This window comes from Biomphalaria glabrata, chromosome 11 (genome assembly GCF_947242115.1).
Source record: "Biomphalaria glabrata chromosome 11, xgBioGlab47.1, whole genome shotgun sequence".
NCBI lineage: Eukaryota > Metazoa > Mollusca > Gastropoda > Planorbidae > Biomphalaria > Biomphalaria glabrata.
Window position 1 is genome coordinate 18,991,577 of NC_074721.1, and position 19,330 is coordinate 19,010,906.

The following is a 19,330-nucleotide window of genomic DNA, read 5'->3' on the forward strand; positions in this document are numbered from 1 at the left end:
GTTCTATATGAGAGTGCGAATGTATGTTCTTTATGACAGTGTGACTATGTTCTATATGAGAGTGCGAATGTATGTTCTTTATGACAGTGTGACTATGTTCTATATGAGAGTGCGAATGTATGTTCTTTATGACAGAGTGACTGTGTTCTGTATGAGAGTGCGAATGTATGTTCTTTATGACAGTGTGACTATGTTCTATATGAGAGTGCGAATGTATGTTCTTTATGACAGCGTGACTGTGTTCTGTATGAGAGTGCGAATGTATGTTCTTTATGACAGTGTGACTATGTTCTGTATGAGAGTGCGAATGTATGTTCTTTATGACAGCTTGACTATGTTCTGTATGAGAGTGCGAATGTATGTTCTTTATGACAGTGTAACAGTATGTTCTTTATGACAGTGTGACAGTGCAAATTATGTATGCATCCCCATCGCTTGTGTTAAGGCTGTTTTAATAGATAAACTGTTCTATCGGCTCAAGTTATAAATGCCCAATGTTGGCGGGGAAACTTGTTAGCTACTACTGTATTCATGACCATCTAAACGTCGTATCCGTTTGCTGTGTAGATAATTGATCGAGACAATGTTCACTTGCCCCTGATAGGAAAAGATTCTATTACTGTTTGGCTGCATGCTAATTGACTCTATTTTGATCAGTTTTGATTGGAATGTACGTGTTGTCTTAAATCAGCAGAATGTAGGACGAGTGATGGCTGACTGGTCTAGGTCGGCTGCCTGATCGTGCGTTAGGTGCACTGGGCTTTCGTTTGGACTTCTAATGATACTGGGTTCATACCCTGCACGCTGCCATCCCCGCCGACCTGCGGGAGGTTTGGATTAGGAAGTAGGTTATCTTCAACTGTAAAGGAACATGCGTAAAATATATAACATCACATTTTTTTGTACAAACCTCTTTGACCACACATCTTTGTGATGTTGTTTTTTTGTTAATTGTTAGTATGATGAAATCTGTGCTTGTCATATCTTTGATTCTTTTCAGCGTTTGTAGTCTTGAAATCTGTGTAACTTCCCAATTCATGTTTTTAGTCAGGTTTTTGTTTTATTTACTGTTTTTAAATATCGCAATGAGGTAGTTGTATTTGTCCATTACTTAGCGCAACAGTTGACTTATCTTTTAGTTCCTTAAAAAATGTTTCGCCTACTCTGTGTACTAAGACCGACATAACTACTTCTTAAAAAAAAATCATAACTACTAAGGACAAGTGTACTGCTTCAACTGACTATAAATTAACTATTTAGAACATAACTTTGAGTCTTTCATTAACCCTACAAGAATGTCTTCCTTTGTCTTGCTGTTGTGTCTCTTTGTCTTACTGAGTCTTAGCGAGGCGGCCAAAAACTACGGCGCGGCCTTGCAGAAGTCCATTTTGTTCTATGACGCGCAAAGGTAAGTTCTATAAGATGTTAAGTTCACCAACTCTGGTGATGGAAAGTACCACATGTTAAACTGTGTATGTGCTGAAAGTTTTACTAATTAAGACTTAGCCCGAAGATTTCTTGGATACAACAATACTATAAGACTATTACAAGTACACAAAAAGGAATGCTTACTTTAGGACATTTTCCATCTTATCTAACAGTCAGCTGGAAGACTAATGCTTAAACAAATGTTTACTAAATATTACTTCCAATACTATATAGCAGCAGTACGGCACAGTGATTTTTAGGGTAAAAGGTGAAGAAAATTTGGTGAAATAAACAGTGCTAGGGCTTCGAACCACGGTCTGACCTAGCAAGACAGCTACCAAGTATAAAGGACGAATGACATCAAATTCTTTTTGTATTTCATTATAATATAACAATAATATAATATAGCATTTTTACGAAAAAGGTCGTGGTGCTGGCCTCGTCAACCGTTGTGCGTATAAACAGATGAGATTTACATCTTATTGCACATAGATCTCAAGGTCTGAAAGAGGTACATATTGAACATATTGCCTAATGCAGTACCAGATGTTTGAATCTCAGTGGTGATTTCTAACGCTGAGAATTACTTGTCAGTCTTGTGAACAAGTTAAAGGGGTGTGCCGTTGTGCTGACTACACGATCTTCTGTAAACCGTTGGTCAAAGTTATATGTAAATATCTATCTCATGACACGTCACATGATCTCAAAATGTCTGAAATATTTTTTTTCTTACATAGGGAAATGATATAATAAACTTTATACTTAAAAACGAAGCTTTTCTTCGTAATGCTAAATTATTTCAGTGTCATTTTGTAACTTTGTATTTTTATATATGGCTCTCTTTTTGTTTGATAGACAATAGATATGCCAAGATGAGTGTCTGATTGAGATTGTTTCAATTATTTCAAAGAAAACAACGCCATAGTGGGTGGATCTGCGAGTACAATAGTTGCTCGTGGTGTACGAGATTTAAGAGATATGTTTAAAAGTTTCATTGATTGAATGTCTTATGATATCAAACAGGTCAGGTAAACTTCCAGCCAACAATCCCGTTCATTGGAGAGGAGACTCTGCCCTGCACGACTGTGTGGTCGGAGGATGGTACGACGCTGGTGACCACGTCAAGTTCGGACTGCCCATGTCTGCTAGTACTACATTACTACTGTGGGGACTCATTCAGTAAGTAGATACGCGTATCAATACCTTTCGGTAGAATGGTTAGCATAGAAGACTCAGTCAGTACATTGATATGGATTAGGATAACTTCGTTCTATTTGAACAAAGACACTGTAAACATAAGATTAGAACTTTTTTAATGATAAAAAAAACACAGGAAAACATAGAAGAACATACGAAGTACAAATTTTAATATGTAAGCCTAGATTTAATTTCAGTGCATCACAACCTTTTCAGTTGTGGGTCAATAAAATTCCCATCACAGCTTCAGAGATATAACCCGCTGTACATCACTGGTCGTGTTTTTAAAAATGAGGTTACAAACCTCTCCACCTCTCCCTGCTTTCAATATATTTGAATTAATCTTTAAACCAAAAAAAAAAACAAAATTCCCACTGGATTCAAAACACTTCTTTCAGATTCAAGAGTGGCTATGTCCGAGCTAACCAATTGAATCAAATGTACGACTCCATCAAGTGGCCCCTGGACTACTTCCTTCACGCCTGGAACCCCTCTACTCACACACTGACTGTTCAGGTCGGCGATGGCAACGCTGATCACGCCTGGTGGGGCCGCCCTGAAGACATGACCATGGCCAGGCCATGCCAGACAGTGACCACTTCACGCAAGGTAACAGTTTGATTTAATTTACCAATACTGGCATAGGCACAAATTGTAATGCGCATACAAAATAATGAGGTCAAGGAGAAGGTAATTCAGATATATCATCAAGACTTTTTTGGGGTAAAATTGAAAAACTATGAATAAAGAAAGACGGATAATAAACAAAACAAACCATTAAATGTCATTGAAGGGATAGAACTAGATTAAGACTAAGGCTAAGACTGCTTTATTGATCCTTATGCAAATTTGATGTGACTCTTTTCTCATATAAAGACAACACAACAGAAACATTCACATAAATAGGACACAACATAAAGAGTTCATTCACCGACTACACACATTTTAATGTTTCCTGATCAACGAGTGGCGTTGATATAGTCTGACCGAATAAGGAACGACGAGTTTTTCTACCGCTCTGTTCTTGTCTTGATTGACAGAAGTCGCCCACTTCGCGACGATTTGATGTAGATATGATGGAGTGGAAGGCTGTTGTCTTCTAAGATATTGTAATCATAGCCTCCACCTTTTTTTTTCTCAATGTAATGTTCCCTTAAATCATTAAGGAAATTATTTAAAAAAAAAAAGAAAAAGAACATATTTTTTAAACTGAAAATTTTCCAATTTATGCAATCTTTCGCAGTTAGCGAAAGCATCGTCTGTCTAGTATGTGTCCGACTGCCTCTTACGTATAGAATGTAAAATAAAGTATCAACAATAATAAAAAAACTAAGTAAATGATTGGTTGACTGTCCCAAGATTAAGGACGAGTGCAGTATTTCTATTGGATACAAAGAACCAGTTTTACTCTGTATATTTTTTTGTAATCTCCTACTCAGGCAAATCCATTGTCTGCTGATTGTCTCATTACTTTAAACTATTTTGTTACATCTATTTTCAAAGGATAAATAACCATTTTAAGCTAACAACTTCGTTATTTAGGGCAGTGACATTGCTGCAGGAACTGCCGCGGCTCTGGCTGCAGGCTCCATAGCTTTCAAGGACAAAGGGGACGCAGCATACAGCAATCAGCTTCTAAGTGCAGCTGAAAGTCTGTATGCTTTCGCCAAAGCAAACAGGTAATTCTTTTTCCTGCTAGTATTACAAAGCTTATATCAACTCAAGCTATCTGTATGTCTGGTAAAAAAATCTGAACACATGATTTGTCCCTTACTCATTATAAGATCAAGTTGAAATTTTGCAAAATTATTCATTGTCGAAGACAATACAATAATAAATTTAAAAAAATTAACTCGATTAGTCAATTAGTTACTGGTAATTAGTTTGTTTCATACCGACAAGGTAAATTAAGTAAAGTAAGTAATGATAGATATGGCCAAATATGTGGGGTTTGTCCCCTTAGATAATGATACAAATAATTTTCCCCACATCCTTTCACATATCAAGTTGAAACCTGAAACAATTTTTTTTTATAATTAAGAAAACATGAGTCAGTTGAAAAGAAAATAATTACGGTATTCAATTAATTATTGGTGATTAATTATTTTTTGTGACATCGAAATAGGGAAATAACTTCATTATTTAGAGATACATGTGTAAATATGGAGTTTTTCTCCCCAGATAAGCTTTGTTTTTTTAAAAGTGTTTTAATATTTTGTTTCTGTCTCATTGTACATAGTTAAATAACATTTTGTTACAAATCTTATATGAACTCACTCTGTCTGCCTGTCTGGTACAAAGTTTGAATCTGTTTTTAACTTCCACTTCACATTCTCGGATCAAGTTCAAACTTAGCACAATCATGCATTGTACCTGACCAAACATGAATCAATAAAAAATAACTAATTAATCAATTAATTATTGGTAATTGGTTATATTGTTTGATAACAAAATAATGGGCGTTAATGCTGCTTAACGAAAGATTTTGATATATAGTTTTATTCCACTTCTGACGTTCTGTCCCGTTTTTTCTCCCTCTTCATGAATTAAAATGAAATTTTGCACAATTATTGATAGTTCATGACAATAGAAGAATAAAAATTAAAATTAACAATTAGTTAATCAATCAGTAGTAATTTTGTTTAATAGAGCTAAACATTGCCATCTTGAGAGAAATCGCAGTAATTAATGGTTTCTTTCCCTTAGATAAACTTTTTTTTTTTTTTTTTTCGTTTGTTTAGTACTATCATTTATAAGGTTGTTACTACATCTCCATACTTTATGTAGATTTAGTGTAAACTGAATAAAGTAACTCATACAGATTTTTTTAAAAAAGATTATTATAACGATTGTTACATGTTTCTCCAGGGGCGTGTTCACCGGCTCCGCAGGCTTCTATTCATCAAGTGGAGATAAAGACGAGCTGTGTGAGGCCAGTATCTGGTTGTACAAAGCCACGAAACACGCCAATTACCTGAATGACGCCAAATCTTTTGTTGAGACAACTCCAGCCTGGGGCCTTGGATGGGATGACAAGAAAGGTGAAGGACATGATGTACTTGTTTGTCTGTAGGTCTGTCTCTCTCTGTCTGTATGTTTAGACCGATTCTGCAATGTATCATTTCTTCTTATTATTAATTTAACTTTATAGAAGTGAGGGGGTATCTGGGAAAAGGTCATAGTGGTGCCTTTAGTCTGCACTCAACAAACTTTACTCCGCTCAAGTCTCCAATTTAAAAACAAAATAGTTCTCATAGATCTGAACACGAGACATGTCAGTTTGGTAAACACTTGGGGCCCTACATTCTGTAACACGAGACATGTCAGTTTGGTAAACACATGGGGCCCTACATTCTGTAACACGAGACATGTCAGTTTGGAAAACACTTGGGGCCCTACATTCTATAATCGTAGCTATTCTTTCGTCTTTACGTGTGTGTGAAGCTCTCTTTCTCTCTCTCTCTTTCTCTCTCTCTCTTTTTCTTTCTCTCTTTCTCTCTCTCTCTCTGTGAAAGTGGAAATAACCAGAGCACAATAAAATTACTTTATGTATAAAAACACAACTGAGTTGGACGAAATGTTACGACATTTGATAAAATAAAGCAATTATAAAATGTATTCACAAAATTGGCGTGTAATCAAGACCAATCGTAACATCAGTCCTGTGCTATGGCAACGAGCTGTTGGTCTAAACTGTCCTCAGGATGTGACGTCACAGGTCAGTGTTCAGGCCTTCTGTTACGATTGGTCTCTATGAACTAATTGATAGAAGCAAGTACTAGGCTATAGAAGGTTCTGAGAACTAATTGATAGAAGGAAGTACTAGGCTATAGAAGGTTCTGAGAACTAATTGATAGAAGCAAGTACTAGGCTATAGAAGGTTCTGTGAACTAATTGATAGAAGCAAGTACTAGGCTATAGAAGGTTCTGTGAACTAATTGATACAAGCAAGTACTAGGCTATAGAAGGTTCTGTGAACTAATTGATAGAAGCAAGTACTAGGCTATAAAAGGTTCTGTGAACTAATTGATAGAAGCAAGTACTAGGCTATAGAAGGTTCTGTGAACTAATTGATAGAAGGAAGTACTAGGCTATAGAAGGTTCTGAGAACTAATTGATAGAAGCAAGTACTAGGCTATAGAAGGTTCTGTGAACTAATTGATAGAAGCAAGTACTAGGCTATAGAAGGTTCTGTGAACTAATTGATACAAGCAAGTACTAGGCTATAGAAGGTTCTGTGAACTAATTGATAGAAGCAAGTACTAGGCTATAAAAGGTTCTGTGAACTAATTGATAGAAGCAAGTACTAGGCTATAGAAGGTTCTGTGAACTAATTGATAGAAGCAAGTACTAGGCTATAGAAGGTTCTGTGAACTAATTGATAGAAGCAAGTACTAGGCTATAGAAGGTTCTGTGAACTAATTGATAGAAGCAAGTACTAGGCTATAGAAGGTTCTGTGAACTAATTGATAGAAGCAAGTACTAGGCTATAAAAGGTTCTGTGAACTAATTGATAGAAGCAAGTACTAGGCTATAGAAGGTTCTGTGAACTAATTGATAGAAGGAAGTACTAGGCTATAGAAGGTTCTGAAAACTAATTGATAGAAGCAAGTACTAGGCTATAGAAGGTTCTGAGAACTAATTGATAGAAGCAAGTACTAGGCTATAGAAGGTTCTGAGAACTAATTGATAGAAGCAAGTACTAGGCTATAGAAGGTTCTGTGAACTAATTGATAGAAGGAAGTACTAGGCTATAAAAGGTTCTGTGAACTAATTGATAGAAGGAAGTACTAGGCTATAGAAGGTTCTGAGAACTAATTGATAGAAGCAAGTACTAGGCTATAGAAGGTTCTGAGAACTAATTGATAGAAGGAAGTACTAGGCTTGGTCTAAACTGTCCTCAGAATGTGACGTCACAGGTCAGTGTTCAAGCCTTCTGTTACGATTGGTCTCTGTGAACTAATTGATAGAAGGAAGTACTAGGCTATAGAAGGTTCTGTGAACTAATTGATAGAAGGAAGTACTAGACTATAGAAGGTTCTGTGAACTAATTGATAGAAGCAAGTACTAGGCTATAGAAGGTTCTGTGAACTAATTGATAGAAGGAAGTACTAGGCTATAGAAGGTTCTGAGAACTAATTGATAGAAGCAAGTACTAGGCTATAGAAGGTTCTGTGAACTAATTGATAGAAGCAAGTACTAGGCTATAAAAGGTTCTGTGAACTAATTGATAGAAGGAAGTACTATGCTATAGAAGGTTCTGAGAACTAATTGATAGAAGCAAGTACTAGGCTATAGAAGGTTCTGAGAACTAATTGATAGAAGCAAGTACTAGGCTATAGAAGGTTCTGAGAACTAATTGATAGAAGGAAGTACTAGGCTATAAAAGGTTCTGAGAACTAATTGATAGAAGCAAGTACTAGGCTATAAAAGGTTCTGAGAACTAATTGATAGAAGGAAGTACTAGGCTATAAAAGGTTCTGAGAACTAATTGATAGAAGGAAGTACTAGGCTATAAAAGGTTCTGAGAACTAATTGATAGAAGGAAGTACTAGGCTATAGAAGGTTCTGACTTGTTTGGATAACTGATGTCTATAACACAGCTTTTGATGAGTTTATTCAGACAAACTACTTAGAAAATGTATTTCGGATGTATCTCAATATTCCTAGTCCTAGACTCTCATTAGATAAACTTCATCTCCTTGTGTCTTGTGTGTCCACAGTGGAATGCCAACTGCTCCTGTTTCAGGAGACTCATGACGCTCACTACAGAGATGCGGTGGTAGCTTTCCTCCACAGTTGGCAGCCTGGTGGCTCAGTGCCGTACACACCATGTGGTCTGGCCTGGAGAGATAAATGGGGATCTGCCAGGTAAGACTTGACTTTGATCAACCACGATGAGTTTCAACTTTTCCTCTCGTAATTTTTTTCCCACGATCCTATGGAATTGTTGATTGTGTAGCTCACTTCCCTGACTCTGATTCAACTTCAAGGAACTTTGTCATCAGAAAATGTTTGTATTTAGTATAGAATGGAAGGGGAATGCAAACTCTTTTTATAGAACGCACATTTACGTTTGTCAAACTCCAAAATAATTGAATGCTGTCAAATAGACTACGGTATCATCAATTAGAAGAGGAAGAGTTATGGTCATGAAAAGAAACGATCCATTTAATCAAAATAGTTTCTGGGGGGGGGGGGGGATGATATTTACCTTTATTGACTTTAAGACCTGTAACTAGGATATTTTTGGTATTATAGATATTTTATTTGATTTGTGAATACCTCCGTGGGACGATCAGTCAAGGGAGGTAACAATTTCATATGATATTTATTTACCTGGTAATCTGCCATTATAAATTATATTATATATATAAGTCAACTACACAAGCCGTATTATAACCCCACACAAAACAACTTCAAACACTCACGCTTTGAAACTAACCAAACCTTTCTTTGGACCACCCGTTACATCCTAGGCCGGCCAGATAAAATAAGGGCCTTCACTTCACTCATTAATATTTGTGAACAGTGGCGTAGCTAGGGTGGGGGAATGAGGGGGAAGAATTTGAAAATCCCCCCTGGCCTTCACTTGGAGGGCCCTTAAATGACTGTTGTTGTTTTTTATTAATAATTAAATATTACTCAAAATGCAGGGGCCCCCATAGAGGTCAAGCCCCCCCGGCCATCCAAACGATGGGAAATTCCTAGCTACGCCCTTGAAATATTGAAGCCATCTTAGATAAATCTAGATTCAGAGTACACTTGAATATAGATCTGGATGTAGATTTGTGTAGAAATAAAAAAAAATATAATAAAAATAGAAAACAACTGGAACAAAAAAAAAAAAGGTGCGCAGCACAAAGTGTTCATACATGCTCTTAAGCCGAGGAACACTTGATTTTGTATTTTTAAACATTTCATTGTCGGCGTTAAATTTCGAAATTGTGAATAATTGTGTGTTAAATTTATCCCTTAGGTTTAAATCTTGAATTGGCTTAGTTGTTTTAGGCGCAAGCTTAGTAATAACAGGTTACATTTTCGTATTTTATCGTCCACAGCAAGTAAGCCAATTAGTGATAGGACCGTCAGCCAGGACTCATTATAAACTTTCTCATTAGAAGTAAAACAAAAAAAACAAACATTATAAGCTTGTGGTTTGAGTAGCATTAAGCTGTGAAGACACAAGATTATTTGCAGATACAAATTTGTTCTACTTATTATCAGAAGATGCAACTGGCACTGAAGATTTAAAGACCTTAATGTTTCTTAAATAATGCACATTATAGCTGAAACGTTTGAAATGGAAGAACGTATTGGAGAATCAGTTTTTAACATGAGAAACTGTAAACTATTTAAAATGGATGTTCTTTATTCTTGTCATTTGTTCTTATCTGGACATTTTTAAAAATATATATTGTCTTTGTATTGGTCAATTACTTCGTGGCGAGAATCAAAGGGACATTTAGATGATCTCTTTTAAATACGGATATAATAGATGCAATATAAGTGCATGAAGAGTGACAACTACATACTATCTAAATATATAGTTCTATAAATGTCCCCGAAAAACTTTAATATTAAAGTTAAATAGGCCTATTATTATATATCAAAAACGGCTCTAACGATTTTCCTAGACATTCAATAACAGTTGATGTATATTGCTAAGAAAAGAATTACCAGCTAGTTTGACCGTTAAAATTGTTGAAAGTTAAATAGAAATACATTTAAATTTGGCTTTAGAACTAGATCTAGGTCTAGATTTCCGAATGTAATGCTTTATTTATTCAATAATTTAATTTTGGACATCGTCTTCTAAGTCCAAATTTAAAGGTCTTCTCATTGAAATTATTGTTACGAATCTCACTATCCAGGCTCTCTGCAAACTGCACCATACACCACCACCAACTTAAAGAACTTGACAACTCTGGGCTTGAAAATAACGTAATAGTTTAATGTCAATAAATAACAGCCAATACTGTACAATTGGCAGCACGTAACACAAGACTGTACAAATATCTCTCCGCCGTATCAACTCTTGCACTGGTCTCTCTGTCTCGTCTCGGACTTGTACTGAGCCGTTGTAACGAACTGTAGATCGGGAAGTTGTGACTGACTGGTCTCTGATACCTTCGCTCTTTATATAGGGTCCCTGCTGGCCTTCTCGAACCGGACAGAACGCCGCTCGACGTTTCTGGGTGGTCAGATGACTACAACTCTCGTGACGCTCCTGAGCTCTGTTCACGTCGGCGATCCTTCCCGAACTGTCCTGTTGACACTTGACTCGGCTGACAGTCGTAACTCGTCACGGTTGACCGCTCGTCTAGCGCTGGCCTGGGGCGATTTGCGTCGGCTGACTACACACACACCACTACCCCCATCTGTGCCACCACCAGGTTTATAACACTGCCCCCTCCTTAGATCTGTCCGTCCCGGGCAGATCCAGCTTCACCATAGTACTTGTTGAGTCTGTCGATGTGAACGACCTTCAGTTTCGACCTTGGGCTCTTCTGTATTCGATACACAACATCGTTTATTCTTTTTATCACTCGGTAGGGTCCTTCCCAGTCTTTTTGAAGCTTTGGGGACTTGCCTTTTCGTCTTTGTGGATTGTAAAGCCACACCAGATCGTTCTCCTGAAACCCAGCGGCGTTGGCCCGTTTGTCGTACCTTGTCTTCACCTGGTCACTGTTGATCTTGATGTTCCTGCGGGCAAGAGCGTGAGTTTTCTCCATCCGTTTTCGGAGATTTGCGACATAGTCTGTCGAGGAGGCTGGCACATCTCCCGGAATCCCGAATAGCAAATCACATGGTAGTTGTAGCTCTCGGCCGAACAACATCTTTGCTTGAGTGTACCCAGTGGTGCTGTGAATCGATCCTCTATATGCCATAAGGAACATTGGTATATAGGTGTCCCAGTCATCTTGACGATCATCGACGACTTTCGACAGGTGTTGTTCCAGTGTTCGGTTAAATCGTTCTACCATCCCGTCTGACTGGGGGTGAAGAGGGGTTGTGCGTGTCTTCTCGATGCCGAGTACCTGGCACATCTCTTGGAAGATCTTGGATTCGAAGTTTCGGCCCTGGTCGGAGTGTAACTCTATGGGAGCACCGAATCGGCTAATCCAATTTTCTACAAGGGTTTCCGCTATGGTGGTGGCTTCTTGGTTTGGTATCGCATACGCCTCAGGCCATTTAGTAAAATAGTCGATCGCCACTAGAACGTACTTGTTTCCTCTCTGGGACTCAGGAAACGGTCCGGCTACATCGATCGCTATTCTTTCGAAGGGATTACCGACGTTGTATTGCTGCATACGTCCCCTCGTTCTCCTGTGCGGGCCCTTCGCTGCTGCACACGTGTCGCACCTTCGGCACCATTCTTCTACATCATCCCGGTAGCCGAACCAGTAAAACCGCTGGCGCACTTTTTCAAAGGTCTTGTTGACACCTAAATGTGACCCACTAGAATTATTATGGATTTCTTTCAACACCTCGGCAACTCTTACTTTAGGCAGCAACAGCTGCAAGCGATTGCTTTCTCCGTCTGCGGTTTCCCAGACCCTCTTGAGAACTCTGTTGTCAATTGTCAGTGAGTCCCATTGTGCCCAATATGCCTTGGTAGCAGCTCCTTTATCAGAAAGGTGATGCCATTCCGGTCTTTGTCCGTCTTCCTTCATAAGCAGAATGGGAGCCAGATCTTCATCTTTTAACTGGTCTTCTCGGATTCTTTCGTCGGACCATGATCCACAAGCTTGTACTCCAAGACGTTGGCAATCAATGATACCACCCTTTTCTTCAACCTTGCTGCAGTGTTTACATTCCATTCTGCAAGGCCGTCGAGACAGCGCGTCAGCATTCTTGTGAGTTTGGCCTTTTCGGTGCTGTGTCTCGAAGTCATAGGTTTGCAAACGTTCAATCCACCTGGCGACTTGTCCTTCAGGATTTTTAAATGACAACAGCCATTGAAGAGCAGCGTGATCTGTCCTAAGGATGAATTTTTGCCCATATAAGTATTTGTGGAAATGTTGTATGGCATCCACGACTGCCAGTAGCTCACGTCTTGTGACACAGTAGTTTCTCTCGGCTTTGGACAATCTCCGACTAAAGTAAGCTATGACTCTCTCAGTTCCATCTATCTTTTGGGATAAGACAGCGCCTATTCCAGTATTGCTCGCATCGGTGTCAAGTATGAACGTCTCGCCTGGTATCGGGTAGGCCAGAATGGGTGATGAAACAAGAGCCTTTTTAAGTCGCTCAAAGGCCTCCTGGCATTCCGTTGTCCAAATAAACGGCCGCTTCGGTTCTGTCAATTGATGAAGGGCGCTACAGAGGCTAGAGAAGTTTGGTACGAAACGTCTGTAGTACGTGCAGAGTCCAAGAAAGCTTCTTAACTCCTGGATATTAGCGGGGATCGGCCATTCATTTACGGCTTCAACTTTATCCGGGTCTGTGCTGACTCCTTCCTTCGACACGATATGCCCAAGGTACTTGACGCTTCTTCTGAACAAGGAGCACTTCTTTGGATTCAATTTCATGCCAGCGTTTCTGATTCGTTCGAATACTTCCTTCAGGTTTGCGATATGTTCCTCGAAGGTTCTGCCTATGACGATAATGTCATCTAAGTAGACAAGACACGTGGTCCAGTTGAGTCCTCTTAACACATGCTCCATTAGTCTTTCAAAGGTGGCTGGGGCGTTGCAGAGTCCAAAAGGCATCACGGTAAATTGCCAGAGACCATTACCAGCAGAGAAGGCCGTTTTATCTCTGTCCTCGGGGTGTAGTCCTACTTGCCAGTAACCGCTCTTCAGGTCAAGGGTGGAAAAGATCTGTGACCCAGCAAGTGTGTCCAATGTGTCGTCAATCCTAGGAAGCGGGTAGCTGTCCTTGTGTGTGGCGTCATTTAATAATCTATAGTCGACACAAAATCTCGTGGATCCATCTTTCTTCTTTACCAAGACGATGGGTGAACACCATGGACTGTTGGATGGTTCAACAACCCCTTGCTGCCTCATCCGTTCTATGATGTCCATAGCTTCTTGGTGTTTTGCTAGCGGCAGGCGACGTGGTTGCTGTCGTATAGGCCTAGTGCTTCCTGTGTCTATTCGATGCTGGATTAGATTTGTCCGCCCAAAGTCCATTTCATCAGATGGCAATATGTCAGAAAACTCTCTGAGGAATTGTTCTGCTTTGGTGTACTGTTCTTTCGACAATATCGTTTTGACTTCTGTCAGAAATTTAGTAACCTGCGGTTCACTGGACTCGAGTCTTTCGACCGGGTTTTCACTGCTACAGTTTCTTATCATCTCAAGAGCATGGCAACCAGCGATGGTGCTACCTTTCCGAAAGTGTTTCTCTACTGTACCGAGGTTCAAAATTCTTACGGGTACCATTAGGTCTTTCCCAATCGTGACTAGTGCCTTTCCTACTGCTATTCCGTTGTGGTTGGTGTCCAAGCTTTCTACCAGCGCTGTTCCTGTCGTGGGATAGCCGTCCTCAATTTTCCCCCAAATGATCATTTCAGACTTCGCAGGCAAGGTTGTATTTTCCACCAACTCAATCCTTCTGACTCGGCCATCTTCTTCATTCTTGTCGCCAAGCAAGGGTACTTCGAGGTCTCCACATTGTAAAGTGCCTCCGCCGATATTTAAGGAAAAGCCATATTTCAGCATGAAGTCGAGCCCTATTATGCAGTCATCTGTGACGTCAGCAATCAGGAATTCGTGTTTGAATGACTGATTCCCGATCTCGACTGTTATGTCGATCAGGCCTTTTATGGGCATCAGTTCTCCGCTTGCTGTTTTCAATGAGTAGGCTCTAACTGGCGTTTTCTTGCTACTGTCCACTTTATCCGTCCGGATGACTGATCGCGAGGCACCAGTATCTAGGAGGAAGTGATAATTTTGACATCCAATTTTTCCGATGATTTTCAGACTCTTACTCTGTCCTAGCACGGCGACCGGGATGATGGTTGTAGGGGCTCTCATTCTCTGTGTCGCCGGGTTCTGCCCCTTGAAGCCGGCGCGTGCTAGTTTCCCTGGTAGCCCCGAGAATTTGGTCGTGCATACCTTTCTGATCTGTAATGGGTTCCAGTTTGTGCAAATCTTCTAGTGCAGCTTCTTTGTATATGACCGAGTTCACCACAATTCCAGCATCGTACAGGAGCCCTATGTTGACTTTCTGGTATCTGGTTTGTTCGTCGTTCGTCTAGTGCCTCTGTCACCCTTCTCACAAGTTGTTCAAATTCTTCCTCTTTGACTTCCAGCTTTCGGCCTTGATGAGTGCTCCCTGATGCGTCTTTGGCGGCTTCATATGAGAGAGCGTATACGAGGGCTTCACTGGCCTTACGTCTACCACTAACTCTGGTGGCTTTCTTTAACTCGGGGTCTCGAAGCGCATCAATGAAGGCGTCTGTGATAATGACCTCCAGAAAATCTTGTGCGGCTGTTGGGTAGGCCAGATGTGCGAGGCGTTCGATGTCTGTCTCTAGCTCCTGTAGTGTTTCATCGGGGCGCTGTTGTCTGGTCTTTAGTTGCACACGATATACTTCTTGCAGATGTTCATCCCCGTATCGGAGTTCCATAGCCTGGACAAGGGCGGCGAAGTCTTGCTGGTTCGGTAGAGACTGTAGCAATTCGGAGGCTTTTCCTCTTAGGGATAACACAAGGGCTGTTGCTTTCTCCTCCTCACTGTTCCATTTGTTAACTTTGGCTGCTGCGTCAAATTGTTTCTTGTATACCGACCAGGACACGGAACCATCAAATACGGGGGGCTTCATTTTCCCGGAGACTTCAGGTACAAATGACGTCATATCTGCTTCTGGTACATTTGTGTGCTTGCGTTGGACTTGTATCTTCATTTCGTCGATGGCCTTCTCTACTGCGTCGACCCTCTGATTCATCTGCTCGTCAATGTTGGTGATTCTCTCCTCCACAGCATGTATGCGTTGGTTCATTGCCAATAGCTCCGTTTTGATTCCCGAGTCCATGGCGTCTATCTTGTAATTGGTGTTTCTTAGCTCCTCACGAACCGCTGCCATCTGCTCCTGTTTGCTACTGGCGATCTGTCCCTGCATAGCTGCCATCTGTTCTAGCAAGTCCGGTTCAACTTCAAAAAGATACGTGTCCGGATCTTCTTTTTCGTTCACCAGTTCTTCCCGAAGGCGTGCTTGTAAGGTTTCTTTGTTTCCGCTCGTCTTCAGATCTCGATTACGGAGTTCTTGCCTCAGTTCCTTCACAAGGAGTTGGTCTAGCGTTTTCGTAGTAGCCATTGCAGATCCCACTTCTGACACCAGTTGTTACGAATCTCACTATCCAGGCTCTCTGCAAACTGCACCATACACCACCACCAACTTAAAGAACTTGACAACTCTGGGCTTGAAAATAACGTAATAGTTTAATGTCAATAAATAACAGCCAATACTGTACAATTGGCAGCACGTAACACAAGACTGTACAAATATCTCTCCGCCGTATCAACTCTTGCACTGGTCTCTCTGTCTCGTCTCGGACTTGTACTGAGCCGTTGTAACGAACTGTAGATCGGGAAGTTGTGACTGACTGGTCTCTGATACCTTCGCTCTTTATATAGGGTCCCTGCTGGCCTTCTCGAACCGGACAGAACGCCGCTCGACGTTTCTGGGTGGTCAGATGACTACAACTCTCGTGACGCTCCTGAGTTCTGTTCACGTCGGCGATCCTTCCCGAACTGTCCTGTTGACACTTGACTCGGCTGACAGTCGTAACTCGTCACGGTTGACCGCTCGTCTAGCGCTGGCCTGGGGCGATTTGCGTCGGCTGACTACACACACACCACTACCCCCATCTGTGCCACCACCAGGTTTATAACATTATTCAATTTAAAAAAAAAATGCCGTAGCCAGCTGATGTGTACCAATAACTGAGTTGTTTATTAAATTTAAAGTTTTTTTTTTAAAGTTTATCTAAGCATTGCTTATATTTTGTACGTAAATCTAGTACGTTATGCATCCAGATTCAAAATGTAGATCTCGACTAGATCTTAAGAGTTCTAAATCAGAAGTATAGATCTAGTACTGGATCTAGATGTCCATATAAAGAAAGTACCTAAAATAATACCACAATTTTGCATTACCCGCTGGCCTAATGGTTAGCATCGTTTGTTCAATCAGCTGACAGTGTCAAGTTTGTTCAATCAGCTGACAGTGTCAATTATTTTATTTTAATCAGTATAATGGAGGTATTGCCTTTTTAAAAAGTGTATTTTTAAAATGTTTTTCTTGTTTTAAATATATTTTGTTTGTATTCTAGGTACGCTGGGAACTCCGCCTTGTTAGCTCTTGTGGCTGCTGAAGCTGGAATAGATGCTGCCAAGAATCGCCAGTGGGCTACAGAACAAATCAACTATTTGTTAGGAGACAACCACCACGCCGGAGGCTGCTACAGCTTCGAGATTGGATACGGCTCTAAGTATCCAACCCAGCCCCATCACAGGGGCGCCTCATGCCCTAACAGACCAGCCCCTTGCGGTTGGGATCAGTTCAACTCTCATTCGGCAAACCCCCAGGTTCTTCAAGGGGCATTGGTTGGCGGACCTGACGAGAATGATAATTACACCGACCTGAGAAATGACTTTGTCCACAACGAGGTGGCCACAGATTATAATTCAGGTTTCCAGGGCGCTCTTGCTGGCATCCTTCATCTGCAGGCTGCTAATGCTCTACCGGCCACACACAACAAATGTCCCTGCAATCAATAGATTCTTAAAATTAGCATGCGACCAGTAACTTATAATCAGCAGGCCTACGCTGCAACCAAAGAAATAAAGACATACAAAGTGCAAAGTGAACTATTTGTAGTTTATAACTCTGACATGTGATTGTAAAGTGGATATAAATAAATAAAGTTTGATCTAATATTGGTCATTTATTTGTGTTTTGTTTTGTTTTATACGTTTCGTACGTTCCCTCAGAAGTGAGGACTTTTATGTCCTAGCCAAGATCTACTGCAGGTCTGCAGTGCTTGACAGAGGGATAATCGTTACCGGAGAGCGTACCAGTCAGCTATTATTAAATACACATTTGTATCTTGTCCAACTGGTGAATTTGTAAAAATAAAAAAGTAGAAGACAATAGAAATATTTGTTTTCTTGTCAGAGTTTTTTAACAAGCATCATTCCAGTGTTCAATTTCATAAATAGGATCGTTACTATTGTCTTTTAATACTGTAAGGGACATAGAAACTAATTACTGTAGTAACAACTGACGCCCAGGGGTGTTTTTATAAGTTTCTTTACATGAAATAAAAATATGAAAAATATAAATGTACTCTATAAAATAGCAATATGAATTAATTGAACAAGTTATGCAAAATTACACAAAAAATGTATACTTAAAAATAGAAAACATAATAAAACATCTACCTAACCAGTTAAACATTAAAATATTTGTCAGCATTGTTGTAGTAATTCCGTGCTCTTCTAAACGTATACTGCATCACCTTATCAACTGCGTCTCAAACTACAATCTCTAGTTTCTCACGTCTTGACTCATACCAACTCTCTATCTTCTTGAGGATACCTGAGATGAACTCCTATTGAAAAATCAGAGCAAGAAGGACTAGTCCTCCCGTAGTGCTCTGGCAAGAAACTTAGCCGTCCGGCGTAGTGCCTCATAGCTACCATACAAGTCGAGTGACTGCACAGGCAAGTCCCCCCTTAACTCGCGGAGCTGGGGACACTCGTACAAGACATGCGACACTGTTTCGACGCTCTCTTCACAGTGACGGCATCGGGAGTCAAAGTTAGTGCGGAACCGGGCAAGATATGCCCCAATAGGACAGTGTTCCTTCCTGCACTGCGCAACTATTGACTGCTCTGACCTCCTCAGTCGCCACCATGGATCGTCGCGATCTGGGTGACGCATGCGCTGCCAGACACCACGTGCTCTGTCGGATTCCTCCCAGGATCTTGAGGATACAGTCATAGTCAACATACAGGGTTTCAAACCACATTGAAACTGGCCCTTAAACAATAGTATTTTAACAATCGCTATAGTCAATTTCTAACAATTAAACAATATCCTTTACAGCTACAACAATCTAAGATCACCAGAACAAAAACACAGTGAACTTACCCACGAAGAGTGAACAAGGGTTTTCATCAACATCATCTGATATTAGACTAAACATTATCTAAATCAATACCATGGCCACCTCTTACACCAAATAGTACTTGAGTCAATAGCATGGCCACCTCTTACACCAAATAGTACTTGAGTCAATACCATTGCCACCTCTTACACCAAACAGCACTTAAGTCAATACCATGGCCACCTCTTACACCAAACAGTACTTAAGTCAATACCATGGCCACCTCTTACACCAAATAGTACTTGAGTCAATAACATGGCCACCTCTTACAAGTTACAGCATTACCTGGTTTTTGTATACACATGACACACTGGTCATTTTCCCAGATCGAAACATAGTGGAGTCATTCACAAAAGATGTCGATTGGAGTTTACGCAAGTCAATATTAACAAATGTGATATAAATAAGAATGAAGATACTGACAAATACTAACAATACATCTTATCTTCTTATCTTATATAATACAGACGTTACTTCAAAAAAAGAAGATGATTACGTCCTACGCGTCATTCATTTAGTCATGACAATGACTTAAATTCTGCCAAGTCACTGGTTTTCTTGGTTAGCACAGGCAACCCATT

General features: G+C 40.2%; 1 protein-coding gene across 1 annotated transcript; it reads left to right on the plus strand.

The window, feature by feature from the left end:
- The first annotated feature begins 1,256 nt into the window (after positions 1-1,256).
- LOC106054785 (endoglucanase E-4-like) lies at positions 1,257-17,524 on the plus strand. Its single transcript, XM_056004312.1, has 7 exons — positions 1,257-1,408; positions 2,452-2,607; positions 3,024-3,234; positions 4,168-4,304; positions 5,494-5,666; positions 8,349-8,496; positions 16,911-17,524. The coding sequence occupies exons 1-7, from the start codon at positions 1,296-1,298 to the stop codon at positions 17,356-17,358; spliced, it is 1,386 nt and encodes a 461-aa protein (XP_055860287.1). The 5' UTR covers positions 1,257-1,295; the 3' UTR covers positions 17,359-17,524.
- Positions 17,525-19,330: the final 1,806 nt, after the last annotated feature.

Bases quoted from the DNA above. Each gene is read 5' to 3' on its own strand.
- LOC106054785 (XM_056004312.1), top strand. From the start codon at position 1,296: ATGTCTTCCTTTGTCTTGCTGTTGTGTCTCTTTGTCTTACTGAGTCTT. The intron at 4,305-5,493 runs GTAATTCTTTTT...ATGTTTCTCCAG, and splicing joins GCTTTCGCCAAAGCAAACAG to GGGCGTGTTCACCGGCTCCG. The intron at 8,497-16,910 runs GTAAGACTTGAC...TTTGTATTCTAG, and splicing joins GATAAATGGGGATCTGCCAG to GTACGCTGGGAACTCCGCCT.